The 20,093-nt window shown below is 32.9% G+C and overlaps 1 protein-coding gene across 5 annotated transcripts; it reads left to right on the forward strand.

Annotated features, from left to right (window-relative positions):
• The first annotated feature begins 1,413 nt into the window (after positions 1-1,413).
• On the forward strand, positions 1,414-19,755 carry LOC105761605 (uncharacterized). Of its 5 annotated transcripts, XM_052624195.1 has the most exons (9): positions 1,429-4,386; positions 4,905-5,360; positions 5,467-6,174; positions 6,605-6,669; positions 6,760-7,438; positions 14,656-15,162; positions 16,336-17,037; positions 18,479-19,304; positions 19,443-19,755. In XM_052624195.1, exons 1-9 carry the CDS (start codon positions 1,855-1,857, stop codon positions 19,481-19,483), a joined length of 6,516 nt encoding a protein of 2,171 aa, XP_052480155.1. In that variant the 5' UTR covers positions 1,429-1,854; the 3' UTR covers positions 19,484-19,755. The 5 variants fall into 5 exon arrangements, with proteins under 5 accessions (XP_052480158.1, XP_052480156.1, XP_052480157.1 ...); XM_052624198.1 differs by lacking the exons at positions 14,656-15,162; positions 16,336-17,037; positions 18,479-19,304; positions 19,443-19,755 and adding exons at positions 7,572-8,078; positions 12,554-13,261; positions 13,689-13,753; positions 13,844-14,222 and having other exon boundaries at positions 1,414-4,386; positions 6,605-7,438; XM_052624194.1 differs by having other exon boundaries at positions 1,430-4,386; positions 6,605-7,438.
• Positions 19,756-20,093: the final 338 nt, after the last annotated feature.

The raw sequence follows: 20,093 nt of genomic DNA on the forward strand, positions 1-20,093 counted from the left end.
TGATGAAATCATTACCTTCCTTTTTCACATACAAGGTGGGCTCGTTGGGAAAACTTCCTCAAACACTAATGATCGAATGCCGGTGCAAGTCAAAAGGAGAATGAGAGTGGCGGCTATACCAACAATGATGCAAATGCAAATGAGAAAGACATCAGCACTGACAATCAGAGCAGCACTAATGCAAATGCAATTGCTACTTTGATTGAAAACGTGGATGGAGCTAGCGAAGGTTCTACAACCTCTACCGGTAACTCTAAATCTGTTGAATCAAATGAACAGACTGAGAACTTCAATGCATGGAGAGGATAGATATATTGCATGTTATTTTTCTTCTCTATGCATGTTAGAGAAGACACTAGGAAAATGATATATCAAGATTTGAAAATTTATGATCACTTCAACAACGTTGTTAAATGTATCAAAGTAAGTTTTACATTATTTACTATAGGTTTTGGATAAATTGATAGTTACATCTTTTGCTTCTTTCTTTCTCCTCCAAATTTCATGCTTTGTTCTGCAATCTTTTTAAAAGCCAAAGCCCCCAATCAATCGACTCCTTTTAATTTCTTTTGAAAAACAAAAAGTAAAAGACAGGAAGAAGGTGATAGCACTTAAATTCAGAACAAACATACGAAAAAGAATTGTTTAGAAACATAAATATTAAGTTATTAATTAGTGTCATGTAAAACCAAGCTGCTCTTTTTGATTTCCCACTTACCCTTTTTCTTTCTCTCATTTCCTATCAAAGGTGGCAACTACAAATGCTGTTATTTTATTTGTATATTATATGTAATAGTTGTAGTTAATGAATTAAGAGGATACCATATCTTAGAAAAGTAAATGGTGTCCCTTAATTGCTTGACCTCGTGTAAAACTACTCCAACTTGCCCTTTCTCTTTCTCTCATTTCAATGCACTTTCTCTTAATTTCATTCCAACTACAATTATGAAAACAACTTTTTATTAAAATATTTGAAATTTAATAGAAGATAAGTTTGGAATGAGAGAAAATGAAATGCTTCTCTCCAACATACATCATTTTCTCTTATTTTCCTTTTAATTAAGTTCCCACTACAATTATCAAACTATCTTTTAATAAAATAAACCAATAGAATAACACTATTTGAAACTTTATAGAGAGGAGACTAAAAGAAAAGGGCAAGTGGTATTATTTTATCTTACCACTACAGTACAAATAAAAATTGTATTTCCCTTTTAAAAGTAGCATACTAAATTCATAGTCGTCATCATGGGTCGAGTCTTGATAAAAGTTTAATCAAAATGCAAAATGAAAAGAATTCAAATGGCATAAAAAAGATGATGGCTACAACAGAGTAGAAATCAATCTAAATACTATATCTCACAAACAAGCTCTAACCAAGACACAATCATTCTCTAATAAATCACTTAAGCAAGATGATTTTGTGAAAAGAAAAAGAAAAAGATAACTAAGAGAAGCGGGTGTAAAATGACTTAGGGAAAACTGAAGGGTAAATTGATGATAGTTATGGAAATTGATGTCTTATTTTAACTTCCCATGTGAAAGTCATCGGTTGTTGTGCTTGAATATTGCAGATCCCTCATCTCCATTACTTAGATCTTAGCTACTGTCTACCCAAAACCCACAACTGTTTTCTCCTCTATTTTCCCATCTTAGCTGCCTTCAATCCACAGAATAAACCCTTTCCAATACTTCACTCTTCGTCTTTTGCTCCCCTCTCATCATCTTCTGCTCCGCATTAGCTTGGTGTTTGTAACAACAGTTTCCTTATTATTATTTGAATCTGTTCCCCTCTTCTATTCTATCACTTACACTTTTTGCTTGACTTTTGAATCTACCTTTCCCCAGAAAAACATGGAAGTCATTACGGGCACCGCTAGCAACCTTGTTCCCGGAGTTGTGGGATACGTGTTCCAAAAAATTAGACGTAATTTCAGCTATGTTTACCGCTATAGAAGAATGGTTTCGGGTTTCGAGAAGAAAGTCGAGACGTTGAAAGACAAAAGAGACAGAGTGCTGCTAGATGTTGATGCTGCTCGAAAGAATGACGAGAATATATACCCCGAAGTCAACAGTTGGCTGGCGAAAGCCGACAAAATGATCGATTTAGAGTTGAAGGAAGTGAAGGATCTTGAAGACGAAGCAAAGAACAAGTGTTTCATCGGCTTGTGCCCTAATTTCAAGGCTCGCTATCAGCTTAGCAAAAAAGCAGAAGAAGATGCCGGTGCCGTTGATGAACTCCTCCAGCAAGACGGGCTTGACATAGTATCATATCGGGATGTCCCGCAGCCCGTAGTGGTTGTGCCTCCCAAAGATTTTGATGACCTTGATTCAAGAAAATTGGTGTTTAACAAGATCATGGAGGCGGTGAAAGATCCTAATCTCAACATTATAGGGGTCTACGGAATGCCCGGTGTCGGCAAGACCACGCTTGTCAAAGAAGTCAGTAGACAAGTCAAAGAAGATAAGTTATTCGACTCGGTGGTTATGGCTGTTGTGACTCATACTCCTGACATCAAGAAAATTCAAGACCAAATTGCAGATACGTTGGGACTGACATTTAAGGAGCAGAGTATCAGTGGAAGAGCAAGTCGGTTGTGCCAAAGGTTGAAGAAAGAGAAGAAGATTTTTGTTGTTTTAGATGACATTTGGGCAAAGTTAGACCTGATGGAAGTGGGGATTCCTTTCGGAGATGAGCATCAGGGATGCACCATGTTGCTGACGTCCAGAGATCTTAATGTTTTGTCCAAGGATATGAATGCTAAAATGAGGTATTCAATCGGGGTTTTAGAACATGAAGAAGCTTGGGAGTTCTTCAAGAAGATTGCAGGGGACGGTGTTGAAAGTTCTGACTTGTTACCTATAGCAACTGAGGTAGCTAAAAAATGTGGTGGTCTACCAATCGCCATAAGAACACTTGCAACGTCTTTGAGAAATGAACCTCCATTTGTATGGGAGGATGCTTTGCGACAACTAAACCGACCGTCATCGAGCAACTTCATAGAAGTATCGGCAGCTGCATATTCAAGTATAGAGTGGAGTTATGATCGTTTACAAAGTGAGGAGCATAAACAGATTTTCTTACTTTGCAGTCTACTGGGTCATAATGTTTTCTTTGAAGTGTTGCTTGTGTGTGCAATGGGGTTAGGGCTATTTCGTGGTGTCAACACAGTTGAAGAAACACGAAACAGACTGTTGACAGTGGTGAGTCGTCTCAAAGCTTCTTGTTTGTTACTTGATGGTTATAACAATCTACATGTTGATATGCATGATCTTATATGCGATGTAGCCATGTCAATTGCTGCCAACCACGTGTTTGTTTTAAGAGACGAAGATGTTTTGAATGATTGGCCAGATGACGAAGCGATGAAAGAGTTTGACAAAATACTTTTGGACTGTCCTAGTATCAACAAGCTTCCTGATCAGTTGAAATGCCCCAAACTTACTTTTTTAGGTATGGGTAGCAAGGATCCTTTGATGGAAATACCAGAAAACTTTTTTAAGGAAATGAAAAATCTCCAAGTCCTAATTTTGTCTGACATGAATTTATCGTCCTTGCCCTCATCAATTTCCTTGCTACCAAACCTTCGAACATTAGGCTTGGTTGAATGTGCGTTGGGAGACATTGCCCTTATCGGAGAGCTCAAGAATCTGGAAATTCTTAGCTTTGACGGTTCTGATATTGAAATGCTACCGGAGGAAATAGGACAACTGAATAAGCTAAAGTGGTTAGATTTAACTAATTGTTCCAAACTCAAAAGAATTCCACCTGGTGTCTTCTGCAAATTGTCTAGATTGGAGGAACTGTATGTGGATGACAGTTTTGTTGGATGGGGAGTAGAGGGAAACTTCAGTCAGGAAAGCAATTGTAGTGTTGCTGAGTTAAATGCTCTGTCATGTTTAACTACTTTAGAAATTCATTTCCCTAATGCCAAGATTATTCCCAAAGGCTTCTCCTTTGAAAAGTTGCGAAGATACATTATTTTCATCGGAGAAGGATCGGATTGGGATTGGGATTGGGGTTGGGTTCGTGAATACTCCAGAACACTAAAGCTTAGCCTACAGACAAGCATTAGGTTTCTTAATAATGGAGTCAAAGTTTTATTGAAGAAAGCTGAAAATTTATATATAGATGAAGTGAAAGGTGTGGAGATTTTGCTACATGAATCAGAAGTTGGGGATTATTTTCAACAGTTGAAGAATCTGCATATCCAGAATGGTGCAATGATTCAATATATCCTTAAAGAAAATGGCGATGATCACAAAATTGAATTTCAACTAGAGACTTTGACGCTCCAGGACCTACCAAAGCTCATTAGCTTTTGCTCTGAAAATGAAGGTTCCACTTCCATATCTCCACAGGGAACAACCCTTTTTAACCAAAAGGTATGTGATATTTTTTTCTACTTTTTTTTTTAAATTTAATTTTTATTTCAACCACTCTTTTTCAAGTAACACTCAATTTAGTTTTAGCGATGCTCTCTTTATTTCACATCTCTAAGCTCTGATTCAAAAATATAAAAAATGAAAATATTAAAATTTAACAAATTAAAAATTCATAAAAATTTTAAAATTTATCCACGTGAGCAGTTGAATACATGCATACTTCTCAGCGAACTGTCACCTAAATGTTATTCAAATGTTAATAGTTGAGTTCAATTTTTCTTTCAAAACAAAACAACCTAACTAAAATTTAAAGATTTAGAGTAAATTTGATAAATAAATAAAAACTAATAATAAAATGGCTAAACATTAGTGCTAATTTATGTTTATATAGAATAGCTTTTGTGTATATATATACCATAAAAGAAAAAGAACATTTGGTCACTCATTCACAACCTTTGAAAAAAACAATCAAACTTAATAAGAATAGATTTGCTAACTAAACAAGTACATGTGTGCAGACACTGTTTCCAAAGTTGAAGGATTTGGTACTACGCTCAATTAGCAGTGAAAGAATATGGCATCCCCAAGCGTTTTGTTCGACTCGAAATTTGACAAAACTGATTATTAAGGGTTGCACCAACTTAAAATACGTCTTATCCGACTCCATGGTTGAATATCTCCAACAGCTCGAATACTTGGAAATAAGTGAATGCAAGTGCATACAGGAGATAACATCAAAAGAGAATAAAATCAAAGAAGCATTCAGAAATATGTATCTAATCTGCTTCCCTCGATTAAAAACCCTCAAATTAAAAGGACTTCAAAAAATCGTCGGATTTTGCCATGAAGATTATAATGTTGAATTCCCAACCTTGAAGATTCTTGAGATAGAAAGCTGTCCAAAATTGCAGGGATTCATCCACAATTCTAAGAGTAAAGAAATCCCTATAGATGCAGTCTTTTTCAACAATAAGGTACTATTCTCAACGCAATGACCGTTTTTTTTTTGTTCCTTTTCTTCTATTATTATATTTAAATCATTTAATCATTGCATTCATTGCCATGAATAATTCATTATAGGTTGATTTTCCTAACTTGGAGAAAATCACAATCTCCCATTTGAGGAACGCAAAGAGGATATGGCACAACAAACTTCAAAAGAATTCCTTTTCTATGCTAAAAGAGTTGACTGTTAAGGAATGTGATGTGTTGTTGAACATCTTTCCACCTTTTCTTTTGGGGGTTTTCCAAAGATTGGAGAAACTAATAGTGATTGATTGTGCTTCACTAGAAGAAGTGTTTCAATTCCAAGTGCAAGGGTTAGATACTGAAGAAACGGATGTGGTAGCCAGTCAACTAAGAGAAGTGAATCTCTTTCGCCTACCAAGCTTGAAGCATGTTTGGACCAAGTATCACAAAGGAAATATTTCATTTGAAAGCCTACGACAAGTATGCATTCGGGAATGTTGGAGCTTGAAAACTTTGTTTCCATATTCAATTGCCAAAGGTCTTCAGCGACTTGAAGGACTTACTATTAGTAGGTGTGGGGTGGAGGAGATTGTTTCAAAGAATGATGAAGGATCAGACAAACAGGAAATTTGGTTTGCATTTAATCAGTTGTCCTTCCTTATGCTTTGGCATCTACCATACCTAACATGTGTCTACCCAGGAATACATAGAACAACATGGTCTGCATTAAAGAAATTGACTTTTTCTGGGTGTAGGAGGATAAAGATATTTGGGCATGAAGAATCCCAAATCCAAAATTCACTTTTCCTTATTGAAAAGGTATGAACTGTCACACTTTTTTAGCAAAATTTATAAATTGCTCTTAAATCATTTAGTACATCTCAACTAATACATCCAATTATTCATTTGAAAATGTAAAAGAACTAAAATAATCATCAAATCCATATTTTTCCCTATCTAATCGATAATCTCTAACTTTTTCTAATTTTTATTTTAGTAACAAATTCTTTGTAACTCTTTACCTAAATATAAATTCTATTGCATTTTTCATAAAAAAGTCTAACATGCATATTCTTAATATAGATATTAAAACTACAAATACACATCATTTCAAACTACTGATTTCATCGTTCATTTACGGGCTTATATTATGTGTTTTAGCTATTCTTTTGTGTTATGTGTTTCTATTTAAATGAATTCTAAATCTAATACTCTACTGTACTCATTGTTCTTACTTGTTGCTTCTTAGGTTATCCCCCAATTGGAGGAGGTTTCATTTACTGGCGATTGTATTAAGATGATAAGTGATGGCCAGTATGAGTCCGACTTATTTTGCAATATAAAATTTCTTCGGATTTCTTCCTATTCTGATGTATCAGTTGTTTTCCTCATTTCTTTTCTTAGAAGGTTTTACAATTTGGAACGTCTTGAGCTAGGTTCTTGCAGTTTCAAAGAGCTAGCTTCTTTCGAAAATGATGCATGTGAAGATCAAGACATGATCATCACGATTCCAAAAGTCAAGAAGTTGAGATTGGATTTGGTTAACAACATAAGACATCTATGGAAGCAAGACTCCCCGCTTGGCCATATTTGTGCCAGTCTCGAATGTCTTGAACTTTGGAATTGTGGCAATTTGATTAATGCGGGATTAGATCTTTCATTTTCTGAAAATCTTACAACTTTAGATGTCTTCAAATGCCATGAGATGTTAGAGCTGATAACATCTTCCAAAGCCCGAAGTATGACGTGCCTTGTTACAATGAGGATAAGAGAATGTGAAAGGATGAGAGAAGTAGTTGCAAGCGATGGGGATGAAACATCATATGAGATTGTTTTCAGAGCGCTGAAATGTTTGGAGCTTCATTGTTTACAAAGCCTCACGAGCTTTTGTTCAAGGAAATTCGCTTTAAGGTTTCCTTCCTTGGAACAAGTTACTTTGAGCCAGTGCCCTCGAATGAAGAACTTCAGTCAAGGAGTGCTAACAACACCAAAGCTGCAAAAAGTGCAGTTAACACAAACAGATTTTACAGGACGTTGGGCTGGTGACTTTAATGCCACTGTGGAGCAATTATACCAAGAGCAGGTACTGATTTAAAATTAATTGAAATATATATACATTTAATTATGATTTGTGTAATTTATTTTCACATAGCATTGTGGGCCGTTGTTAAATATGTTGGTATGAAACTTCGACTTTTTTATACGTTGCTTCTTAGGTTGGATACCGTGGTCTAAAGCATTTGAAGTTCTCAGAGTTTCCGGAGCTGGTGAACATATGGAGTAGAAATCCTCAAGAAATGTTGGATTTTACAACTCTTGAATTTCTGGAGTTTTGTGATTCCAACAATTTGAGATACATTTTTAACTTCTCAATGGCCTTTGGCCTGGGGCAACTCCGACAAATGGAAATCAAGAGATGCGGTAATTTGGAACAAGTCATCAAAGAAGAGGGTCCAATTACAATGGTTGAGGAAGCAATACCAGATAGTAGCAATATTATTAGCATATTCCCTCGTCTACGATCCATTATAGTGGAGTCTTGTCCAGATATGACAAGCTTTTACATGGGAAGTAAAGGTCTGGAATGTCCATCCTTGGTTGAAATTAAGCTAGTTGATTGTTCAAACATGACTACTTTTGTTAGCACGTTTTCAAGAGATGAAGATAAAGAAGTGATAATTGGTGACGAAGTTGATAATATTACTGTAATTTTCTCCGACAAGGTTAGTTTTTCTTTTAATGAATCTTGATTTATACATTTAGGTCATATGGCTAGTTATGACTCATGAGCTATATCTTTATTCGTCTCTAATATCATCTACAGTCCACAGCAACTTGAAGAATAAAACATCAATAAAGCTAGGAATTAGAAAAAAATATTTAGCTATTTTCATAAAGCAAAGGTTTTGTGTCTTTTTAATTTTAAATATTTTCTACTATTATTAAAACAATATATTTGAAAGAGTATTATTCTGTAGTAAACTTTGTCTTCAAATTATCGAAGAACAATGTTGAATAGTAAATTGAATTAAAAATTTAAAAATTCCGGAAGAATTAATTAAATAATAAAATTGAAATTATTTAAAACCATTTCCATTTCCTTTTCCTTTCTAAACCAACAAAACCAGCTAGCATATTTGCATATATGTTTAAATATATTTGAAAAAGCCTATCACTTTAATTGGTAACTTTTTAAAAAAATACCTATCCCATTAATAGCAAATTCTATTATGATAGCTACCCTTATTAGAGGGAGTTTATGGGTCATACATTATGTGCCCTTCTTGTATTTTGAATATATTGTTTTATTTCGAAAAATTTTCTTATAATGTTTGAAATCTCAAATATTTAAATTCAAAATTTTGAATTAAGAATTAATTATAATAATTAATAATGCATTATATAAAATTGAATACATTAAATCATGTGCAATATATGTAATCTTAGAAATTAGTGTGTGTATTTGTAAGTAGTTACATACACAAAAGTCAATTGACTATAATTTTATATTAAATTTATTTAGGTTCTTCTCGGGCGACCATTGATTCTAATTGTCTTAATTATATGACTTACCGATGCCTTCACCTAAGCATCGATGAGCTAACATTTTATATAATTTATTTCTAATTGTAATTAGCTCTTTCTACCATTATGCAGGTTGCTTTTCCTAACTTGGAGAAAATCACAATCTCCCATTTGAGGAAGCATAAAGAGGATATGGCACAACAAACTTTATAAGAATTCCTTTTCTATGCTAAAAGAGTTGACTGTTAAGGAATGTGATGTGTTGTTGAACATCTTTTCACCTTTTCTTTTGGGGGTTTTCCAAAGATTGGAGAAACTAATAGTGATTGATTGTGCTTCACTAGAAGAAGTGTTTCAATTCCAAATGCCAGGGTTAGATACTGAAGAAACGGATGTGGTAGCCAGTCATCTAAGAGAAGTGAATCTCGTTCGCCTTCCAAGGTTGAAGCATGTTTGGACCAAGTATCACAAAGGAAATATTTCATTTGAAAGCCTTCGACAAGTATGTATTCGGGACTGTTTGAGCTTGAAAACTTTGTTTCCATTTTCAATTGCCAAATGTCTTCAGCAACTTGAAAGTCTTCTTATTGAAAACTGTGGGTTGGAGGAGATTGTTTCAAAGAATGATGAAGGATCAGACGAACAGGAAATTTGGTTTGCATTTAATCAGTTGTCCTTCCTTAACCTTTGGTATCTACCATACCTCACATGTTTCTACCCAGGAATACATAGAACAACATGGTCTGCATTAAAGAAGTTGAAGATGGCTGGGTGTTGGAGGATAAAGATATTTGGGCATGAAGAATCCCAAATCCAAAATTCACTTTTCCTTATTGAAAAGGTATGAACTGTCACACTTTTTTAGCAAAATTTATAAATTGCTCTTAAATCATTTAGTACATCTCAACTAATACATCCAATTATTCATTTGAAAATGTAAAAGAACTAAAATAATCATCAAATCCATATTTTTCCCTATCTAATCGATAATCTCTAACTTTTTCTAATTTTTATTTTAGTAACAAATTCTTTGTAACTCTTTACCTAAATATAAATTCTATTGCATTTTCATAAAAAGTCTAACATGCATATTCTTAATATAGATATTAAAACTACAAATACACATCATTTCAAACTACTGATTTCATCGTTCATTTACGGGCTTATATTATGTGTTTTAGCTATTCTTTTGTGTTATGTGTTTCTATTTAAATGAATTCTAAATCTAATACTCTACTGTACTCATTGTTCTTACTTGTTGCTTCTTAGGTTATCCCCAATTGGAGGAGGTTTCATTTACTGGCGATTGTATTAAGATGATAAGTGATGGCCAGTATGAGTCCGACTTATTTTGCAATATAAAATTTCTTCGGATTTCTTCCTATTCTGATGTATCAGTTGTTTTCCTCATTTCTTTTCTTAGAAGGTTTTACAATTTGGAACGTCTTGAGCTAGGTTCTTGCAGTTTCAAAGAGCTAGCTTCTTTCGAAAATGATGCATGTGAAGATCAAGACATGATCATCACGATTCCAAAAGTCAAGAAGTTGAGATTGGATTTGGTTAACAACATAAGACATCTATGGAAGCAAGACTCCGCTTGGCCATATTTGTGCCAGTCTCGAATGTCTTGAACTTTGGAATTGTGGCAATTTGATTAATGCGGGATTAGATCTTTCATTTTCTGAAAATCTTACAACTTTAGATGTCTTCAAATGCCATGAGATGTTAGAGCTGATAACATCTTCCAAAGCCCGAAGTATGACGTGCCTTGTTACAATGAGGATAAGAGAATGTGAAAGGATGAGAGAAGTAGTTGCAAGCGATGGGGATGAAACATCATATGAGATTGTTTTCAGAGCGCTGAAATGTTTGGAGCTTCATTGTTTACAAAGCCTCACGAGCTTTTGTTCAAGGAAATTCGCTTTAAGGTTTCCTTCCTTGGAACAAGTTACTTTGAGCCAGTGCCCTCGAATGAAGAACTTCAGTCAAGGAGTGCTAACAACACCAAAGCTGCAAAAAGTGCAGTTAACACAAACAGATTTTACAGGACGTTGGGCTGGTGACTTTAATGCCACTGTGGAGCAATTATACCAAGAGCAGGTACTGATTTAAAATTAATTGAAATATATATACATTTAATTATGATTTGTGTAATTTATTTTCACATAGCATTGTGGGCCGTTGTTAAATATGTTGGTATGAAACTTCGACTTTTTTATACGTTGCTTCTTAGGTTGGATACCGTGGTCTAAAGCATTTGAAGTTCTCAGAGTTTCCGGAGCTGGTGAACATATGGAGTAGAAATCCTCAAGAAATGTTGGATTTTACAACTCTTGAATTTCTGGAGTTTTGTGATTCCAACAATTTGAGATACATTTTTAACTTCTCAATGGCCTTTGGCCTGGGGCAACTCCGACAAATGGAAATCAAGAGATGCGGTAATTTGGAACAAGTCATCAAAGAAGAGGGTCCAATTACAATGGTTGAGGAAGCAATACCAGATAGTAGCAATATTATTAGCATATTCCCTCGTCTACGATCCATTATAGTGGAGTCTTGTCCAGATATGACAAGCTTTTACATGGGAAGTAAAGGTCTGGAATGTCCATCCTTGGTTGAAATTAAGCTAGTTGATTGTTCAAACATGACTACTTTTGTTAGCACGTTTTCAAGAGATGAAGATAAAGAAGTGATAATTGGTGACGAAGTTGATAATATTACTGTAATTTTCTCCGACAAGGTTAGTTTTTCTTTTAATGAATCTTGATTTATACATTTAGGTCATATGGCTAGTTATGACTCATGAGCTATATCTTTATTCGTCTCTAATATCATCTACAGTCCACAGCAACTTGAAGAATAAAACATCAATAAAGCTAGGAATTAGAAAAAATATTTAGCTATTTTCATAAAGCAAAGGTTTTGTGTCTTTTTAATTTTAAATATTTTCTACTATTATTAAAACAATATATTTGAAAGAGTATTATTCTGTAGTAAACTTTGTCTTCAAATTATCGAAGAACAATGTTGAATAGTAAATTGAATTAAAAATTTAAAAATTCCGGAAGAATTAATTAAATAATAAAATTGAAATTATTTAAAACCATTTCCATTTCCTTTTCCTTTCTAAACCAACAAAACCAGCTAGCATATTTGCATATATGTTTAAATATATTTGAAAAAGCCTATCACTTTAATTGGTAACTTTTTAAAAAAATACCTATCCCATTAATAGCAAATTCTATTATGATAGCTACCCTTATTAGAGGGAGTTTATGGGTCATACATTATGTGCCCTTCTTGTATTTTGAATATATTGTTTTATTTCGAAAAATTTTCTTATAATGTTTGAAATCTCAAATATTTAAATTCAAAATTTTGAATTAAGAATTAATTATAATAATTAATAATGCATTATATAAAATTGAATACATTAAATCATGTGCAATATATGTAATCTTAGAAATTAGTGTGTGTATTTGTAAGTAGTTACATACACAAAAGTCAATTGACTATAATTTTATATTAAATTTATTTAGGTTCTTCTCAGACGACCATTGATTCTAATTGTCTTAATTATATGACTTACCGATGCCTTCACCTAAGCATCGATGAGCTAACATTTTATATAATTTATTTCTAATTGTAATTAGCTCTTTCTACCATTATGCAGGTTGCTTTTCCTAACTTGGAGAAAATCACAATCTCCCATTTGAGGAACGCAAAGAGGATATGGCACAACAAACTTTATAAGAATTCCTTTTCTATGCTAAAAGAGTTGACTGTTAAGGAATGTGATGTGTTGTTGAACATCTTTTCACCTTTTCTTTTGGGGGTTTTCCAAAGATTGGAGAAACTAATAGTGATTGATTGTGCTTCACTAGAAGAAGTGTTTCAATTCCAAATGCCAGGGTTAGATACTGAAGAAACGGATGTGGTAGCCAGTCATCTAAGAGAAGTGAATCTCGTTCGCCTTCCAAGGTTGAAGCATGTTTGGACCAAGTATCACAAAGGAAATATTTCATTTGAAAGCCTTCGACAAGTATGTATTCGGGACTGTTTGAGCTTGAAAACTTTGTTTCCATTTTCAATTGCCAAATGTCTTCAGCAACTTGAAAGTCTTCTTATTGAAAACTGTGGGTTGGAGGAGATTGTTTCAAAGAATGATGAAGGATCAGACGAACAGGAAATTTGGTTTGCATTTAATCAGTTGTCCTTCCTTAACCTTTGGTATCTACCATACCTCACATGTTTCTACCCAGGAATACATAGAACAACATGGTCTGCATTAAAGAAGTTGAAGATGGCTGGGTGTTGGAGGATAAAGATATTTGGGCATGAAGAATCCCAAATCCAAAATTCACTTTTCCTTATTGAAAAGGTATGAACTGTCACACTTTTTTAGCAAAATTTATAAATTGCTCTTAAATCATTTAGTACATCTCAACTAATACATCCAATTATTCATTTGAAAATGTAAAAGAACTAAAATAATCATCAAATCCATATTTTCCCTATCTAATCGATAATCTCTAACTTTTTCTAATTTTTATTTTAGTAACAAATTCTTTGTAACTCTTTACCTAAATATAAATTCTATTGCATTTTCATAAAAAGTCTAACATGCATATTCTTAATATAGATATTAAAACTACAAATACACATCATTTCAAACTACTGATTTCATCGTTCATTTACGGGCTTATATTATGTGTTTTAGCTATTCTTTTGTGTTATGTGTTTCTATTTAAATGAATTCTAAATCTAATACTCTACTGTACTCATTGTTCTTACTTGTTGCTTCTTAGGTTATCCCCCAATTGGAGGAGGTTTCATTTACTGGCGATTGTATTAAGATGATAAGTGATGGCCAGTATGAGTCCGACTTATTTTGCAATATAAAATTTCTTCGGATTTCTTCCTATTCTGATGTATCAGTTGTTTTCCTCATTTCTTTTCTTAGAAGGTTTTACAATTTGGAACGTCTTGAGCTAGGTTCTTGCAGTTTCAAAGAGCTAGCTTCTTTCGAAAATGATGCATGTGAAGATCAAGACATGATCATCACGATTCCAAAAGTCAAGAAGTTGAGATTGGATTTGGTTAACAACATAAGACATCTATGGAAGCAAGACTCCTGCTTGGCCATATTTGTGCCAGTCTCGAATGTCTTGAACTTTGGAATTGTGGCAATTTGATTAATGCGGGATTAGATCTTTCATTTTCTGAAAATCTTACAACTTTAGATGTCTTCAAATGCCATGAGATGTTAGAGCTGATAACATCTTCCAAAGCCCGAAGTATGACGTGCCTTGTTACAATGAGGATAAGAGAATGTGAAAGGATGAGAGAAGTAGTTGCAAGCGATGGGGATGAAACATCATATGAGATTGTTTTCAGAGCGCTGAAATGTTTGGAGCTTCATTGTTTACAAAGCCTCACGAGCTTTTGTTCAAGGAAATTCGCTTTAAGGTTTCCTTCCTTGGAACAAGTTACTTTGAGCCAGTGCCCTCGAATGAAGAACTTCAGTCAAGGAGTGCTAACAACACCAAAGCTGCAAAAAGTGCAGTTAACACAAACAGATTTTACAGGACGTTGGGCTGGTGACTTTAATGCCACTGTGGAGCAATTATACCAAGAGCAGGTACTGATTTAAAAATTAATTGAAATATATATACATTTAATTATGATTTGTGTAATTTATTTTCACATAGCATTGTGGGCCGTTGTTAAATATGTTGGTATGAAACTTCGACTTTTTTATACGTTGCTTCTTAGGTTGGATACCGTGGTCTAAAGCATTTGAAGTTCTCAGAGTTTCCGGAGCTGGTGAACATATGGAGTAGAAATCCTCAAGAAATGTTGGATTTTACAACTCTTGAATTTCTGGAGTTTTGTGATTCCAACAATTTGAGATACATTTTTAACTTCTCAATGGCCTTTGGCCTGGGGCAACTCCGACAAATGGAAATCAAGAGATGCGGTAATTTGGAACAAGTCATCAAAGAAGAGGGTCCAATTACAATGGTTGAGGAAGCAATACCAGATAGTAGCAATATTATTAGCATATTCCCTCGTTTACGATCCATTATAGTGGAGTCTTGTCCAGATATGACAAGCTTTTACATGGGAAGTAAAGGTCTGGAATGTCCTTGCTTGGTTGAAATTCAGGTAGCTGACTGTTCAAACATGACTACTTTTGTTAGCACGTTTTCAAGAGATGAAGATAAAGAAGTGATAATTGGTGACGAAGTTGATAAGGTTGCTACATTATTCTCTGACAAGGTTAGGGTTATTTTATTGAATGAGTCTTCATTTATATATTTAATTTTCCTTTTATGTTGCTATAGTTCTTCAATTCTCTTTCTTACCGTATATATACTATAACTATATGAGGTTACAAAAAAATTTTAAATAATCTTGTTCATATTATAGTTTTTGAAACATGACTCACCAGTTTAAGCACTTATTTAAAATTTGAGTAAATTACTTTTATTTTTTTATTTTTAAATATAAATAGAATTAATTATATTAATTGATCAAAATAGAGTAAAGATCAATATAAAATTACAAAAATGAATAATAATGATTTTGACATGAAAATAAATTCATTTAACAATATATATGAAATAAATAACTTGTAATAATTTAATAATATTATTATTTAAATTATAATATATTAATATTAATATTCAAACCATGATGAATTTTTGTATTATGCTAATATTAAATATTTTAAAAATTAAATAATAGTAATACAACTTATTCTAAACTAATTAAATATTTTTAAAAAATTACATTACTTTTCAATTTATTAATAATTCTTGAAGAAATTCATTAAATACTTTTAACAAAAATTAATGTTATAAAAATATTATAAATTTGATATACACATCTGACCCTTCTATCGCATGGGAATACAAGCTAGTTTGATTAGTCATGGCTTTTGAGCTAGAAAGTTTACTTTTAACGAAGATTATATGATAATTTACTTATGAAGTTTGAACTTAATTCAGTATTGTGTGAGATCTTTGATTTTAAAAATAATGTAAGTTTAATAATAGAATACATATAAATATAACATTTTCAAATTTATGAATTTGTTTAATCCTTATTTATTATTAAATTTGAATTCTTACCATGTTAATAAACTTTACAGAAGTTATTATACTTTTTCTAATATATATCAATCCCAATTACTTTATATATAATGTATGTATTTTATTCTTGCAATTTATCAAGCAAATGAAATTCAAATCCGAAATTTTAAATTCATATTACCTACATAGCATAATCATTCACTCGATTAGGTTTGAACTTTGACTTAATTGAACTATTAAAATATTAAATATTATTAAGGAAATTGAATACTTGAGAATTAAAAATATAAGTTTAAAATTCTCTTTTGGTAATATTTATCTCTTCCAATAATTGTTTTCATTGGCATGAATGATGTAGGTTGTTTTTCCCAAGTTGGAGAAACTCACAATCTCCCATTTGAGGAATGTGAAGAGGATGTGGTATAAGCAGCTTTGTTCAAAATCATTTTCTAATTTGAAAGAGTTGGAAGTGAAGCATTGTGATTCATTGTTGAACATTTTCCCGCATTTTTTCCTTGGAGTTTTCCAAAGGTTGGAGATATTAAGAGTAACTGATTGTGCTTCACTAGAAGAAGTGTTTCAACTCCAACTCCAAATCCAAATGTTAGATATTGAAGAAGCATGCATCGTGACCAGTAAATTAAGACAAGTGGGACTCTTTCGCTTGCCAAAGTTGAAGCATGTGTGGAACAAGGATCCCAATGAAAATATTTCTTTTGAAAATCTTCGAGAAGTACATGTCCAAGAGTGTTGGAGTTTGAAAACTCTGTTTCCAATTTCAATGGCCAAAGATTTTCAGCAACTTGAGAGCCTTATTGTGGATAGTTGTGGGGTGGAGGAGATTGTTTCAAAAAGTTTTGAAGAATCAGACCAACATGAAATGTTGTTTGAATTTAATCAGTTATCCTTCCTTGCACTTTGGACCTTACCAAACCTCGTATGTTTCTATCCAGGAATGCACAACATAACGTGTCCTATGTTAAAAAGGTTGACGACATCTTGGCCAACGAAGACTAAGATGTTTGGGAATGTAGTGTCACAACTGTTGCCCGTTGGAAAGGTATACGTCTCTTCACCCCTCCTTTACAAATAATTTCACTGAAATATGGTTCATATGAGTTCCTTGAATAATTTATTACCACTTAACTAAATGCATTTAATTTTCATTTATTAGAAAAGATCATCACTAACTTCATATTTTATCTTATCTTCTTAAGTTATTACTTTATAATTTAATCAACGAGCATTTTCTTTGGTCACCTCAGCTACATACAAAGCTAGAAACACAAATATAGGTCCTTAAAACTGAAAGGGTTATTTTACCATTGATCTTTGTATATTTCGCTTTTTATTATAAAGTCCTTATCCTATAAGATTATGAATACGACATTGGAATCTATTTTTCTGGTACACAAGGAATTGTTAAAACCAGAGGATCAAACTACCTTTTTCTTTCTATGTTGATTTCCAAAGTTCAAACCTAACACTTAAAAAGTTGGAAGTAATGCATACACTTGTGGTAATATAAAGAAGGGTAAACTACACTAATAGTCACCTAACTATTAGTAAATTTTTTTAGTCACTCAACTATAAAAAGTTACAAATATAAACTCAACTATTCAATTTTGTCTTTTTGATCACTCAACTATATTAAATTTTGAATATTTTCATTTTATGTTAGCCTATTGGTGACCAAAAAAATAAATTAGGTGACCATTATAACTTTTCATAATTGTGTGACAAAAAAATACTATTAATTAACTGTAGTTTATCTTATAAAGAAATATAATCTCATAAATTTAGACCAACTATAGAAAACTCACATTTGTAAGCAAGACAAACAGAAGTACCCAAAATTACTTATTATATAAATTTTAAAATGAATGTCTAAATCTAGCATAGCTTTATTTTAGGGATAAAAAGTTTGGGACCGAACTAATGAATGTTGGGTTTAGCAATACATTACATTGCATTTTTAAGAGAAGATTGCATGTTTGAACTTTAGAGATAATATTATTGGGAGAGGCAGTTATAAATCCGTATATGAACCGTAAACCAAAAATAAAGTTGGGACTGAGATAAAAAATAAAAATATTATTATAAATATTTTGGGAATAAAAACAATTTTTTATCAAAATATGATAGCTAATAAGAATAAATTAGAGATTTCATTCATTTGAATACAGTGAAACTTAAATTCAGAGTTCCTAACACATCAACCTTTGTCATTGAAGTAATGCCACAGTTTAAACGTTAGTACAATATTTTTAGCTATCTGTATGTTCTTAATCATAAGAATATAATCTTATGGCATTTTTTTTCTTTTAATAATAGTAAACAACAAAATCAAGCATTGAAAAGTGCAGAATTAATGCATGCATTTTTTTTAATTCATTGGTTCTTTTATTGGATTGTGTTTGTGTTTGTGTTAGACCTTCCTATTGCTCTGCAATTCAAAAACCAGTCAAATATATCTTCATTTTTTGTTGTTGACTTCTCAGATAATCCCTCAACTGGAACACATTTCTCTTACTGCTGACGACATTGCAATGATCACCGATGGCCAGTTTGCGATTGACTTATTTTCCCATATTAAAGTTCTTCAAATCACTGAATACATCAAAGATTCAGTAGTTGTTCCGTTCCATTTCTTCCGAAGATTTTCCAATTTACAAAAGCTTAAAATGGTTGGTTGCAATTTTAAAGAGTTTTCTCCCTATGAAGGTGATGTTGGTGAGGAGAGAGACGTGGTAACGATGCTCCCAAGAATTAAGAAGTTAACATTGCAAGGTGTTGATAATATGGCACATCTATGGAAGCAAGGCTCTCCCTTCCATCACATTTGTGCAAATCTTGAAACTCTTAAAGTTTCCGAGTGTGACAGCGTAATTAGTTTATCATGTGCTTCTTCATCTTTCCAAAATCTTACAACTTTGGATGTTTGGAACTGCAAAGAGATGGTAGAGCTAATTACATCTTCGAAAGCCCAATGTTTGGAGCAGCTTGTTACACTGAAGATAGGAGGATGTGAAATGATGAGAGAAGTAATTGCAAGTGATGGAGATGAAGCAACACATCATGAGATTATTTTCAAGGAGTTGAAATATTTGGAGCTTTATGATCTACAAAACCTCAAAAGCTTTTGTTCAGGGAATTACACTTTGAAGTTCCCATCATTGGATGAAGTAGACGTGAGCTTCTGTCCCGCAATGGAAAATTTTTGCAATGGAGCTTTAAGCACACCAAAGCTACAAGAGGTTGAAACAGAAAGGGGTGTTAGGAGATGTTGGGACCTTAATGCTACCATTGAGCAGTTGAACAAAGAAGGTACAGAGTTCACAGAAATATATATACATGTTAACTCTAACCTTGTAAGCTTATTGTAAATCCATCTGATGTTGAATTTATATGCAGAAGTATAAATGCAAGTCTCATTTTGTTATATGTGACTCGTTGTTATTACAGAATGTGAGCCGTTTGAAGAAACGGACGAAGATAGCCTATAACTGCACGAAGCTGGATGATGTAATTCGTTGAATAATTGAAGTGAGATGATGATTTCGAAATGAAAAGCCAAAAGGTGAGGTATTTTAGTGAGGTTCTTAAATGGCAATTTCTTGTGTGCAAGTACTGAATCTTGACTTTGGAGACTTGATGGTTTTATATTCTTGGGATTGTAATTCAAGCATTCTTTGTGTTTTCAGACAAATTGATCTCTTTTAACAGGAGACTTTTTTCCTCACATATAAAATATATTAGCCTGCTTTTTTATCCATAATGGTGATTGATGCACCATTTGCTTTTTAGAAAGCTGAATATTAGGCATTAATTTTGGATTGCAGGTAGAATTGTTGATCTTTTTGGTAGTCAATATTGTTTGGAACCCAAAATATGTCAATGCATATAATATATTAGCCTACTTTAGCTTCCATTATCAACTCAACAGGCACTTAGTTTTCAAATGATTCCAAAACCAAAATTGTGTTACTCAAAACATCATCAAATTAGATAGACTTCCTTCTTCTTCTTTTTTCCTAACATGCTTATATTCTGTTACACATTATATTTTCTACATTTTTTATTTGCTATGTTTGAAAGATGATTGTGAATCTTTGA

Source organism: Gossypium raimondii, chromosome 11, assembly GCF_025698545.1.
Source record: "Gossypium raimondii isolate GPD5lz chromosome 11, ASM2569854v1, whole genome shotgun sequence".
Lineage (NCBI taxonomy): Eukaryota > Viridiplantae > Streptophyta > Magnoliopsida > Malvales > Malvaceae > Gossypium > Gossypium raimondii.

Bases quoted from the DNA above. Each gene is read 5' to 3' on its own strand.
- LOC105761605 (XM_052624194.1), top strand. From the start codon at position 1,855: ATGGAAGTCATTACGGGCACCGCTAGCAACCTTGTTCCCGGAGTTGTG. The intron at 4,387-4,904 runs GTATGTGATATT...ACATGTGTGCAG, and splicing joins CAACCCTTTTTAACCAAAAG to ACACTGTTTCCAAAGTTGAA. The intron at 17,038-18,478 runs GTATACGTCTCT...TTGACTTCTCAG, and splicing joins AACTGTTGCCCGTTGGAAAG to ATAATCCCTCAACTGGAACA.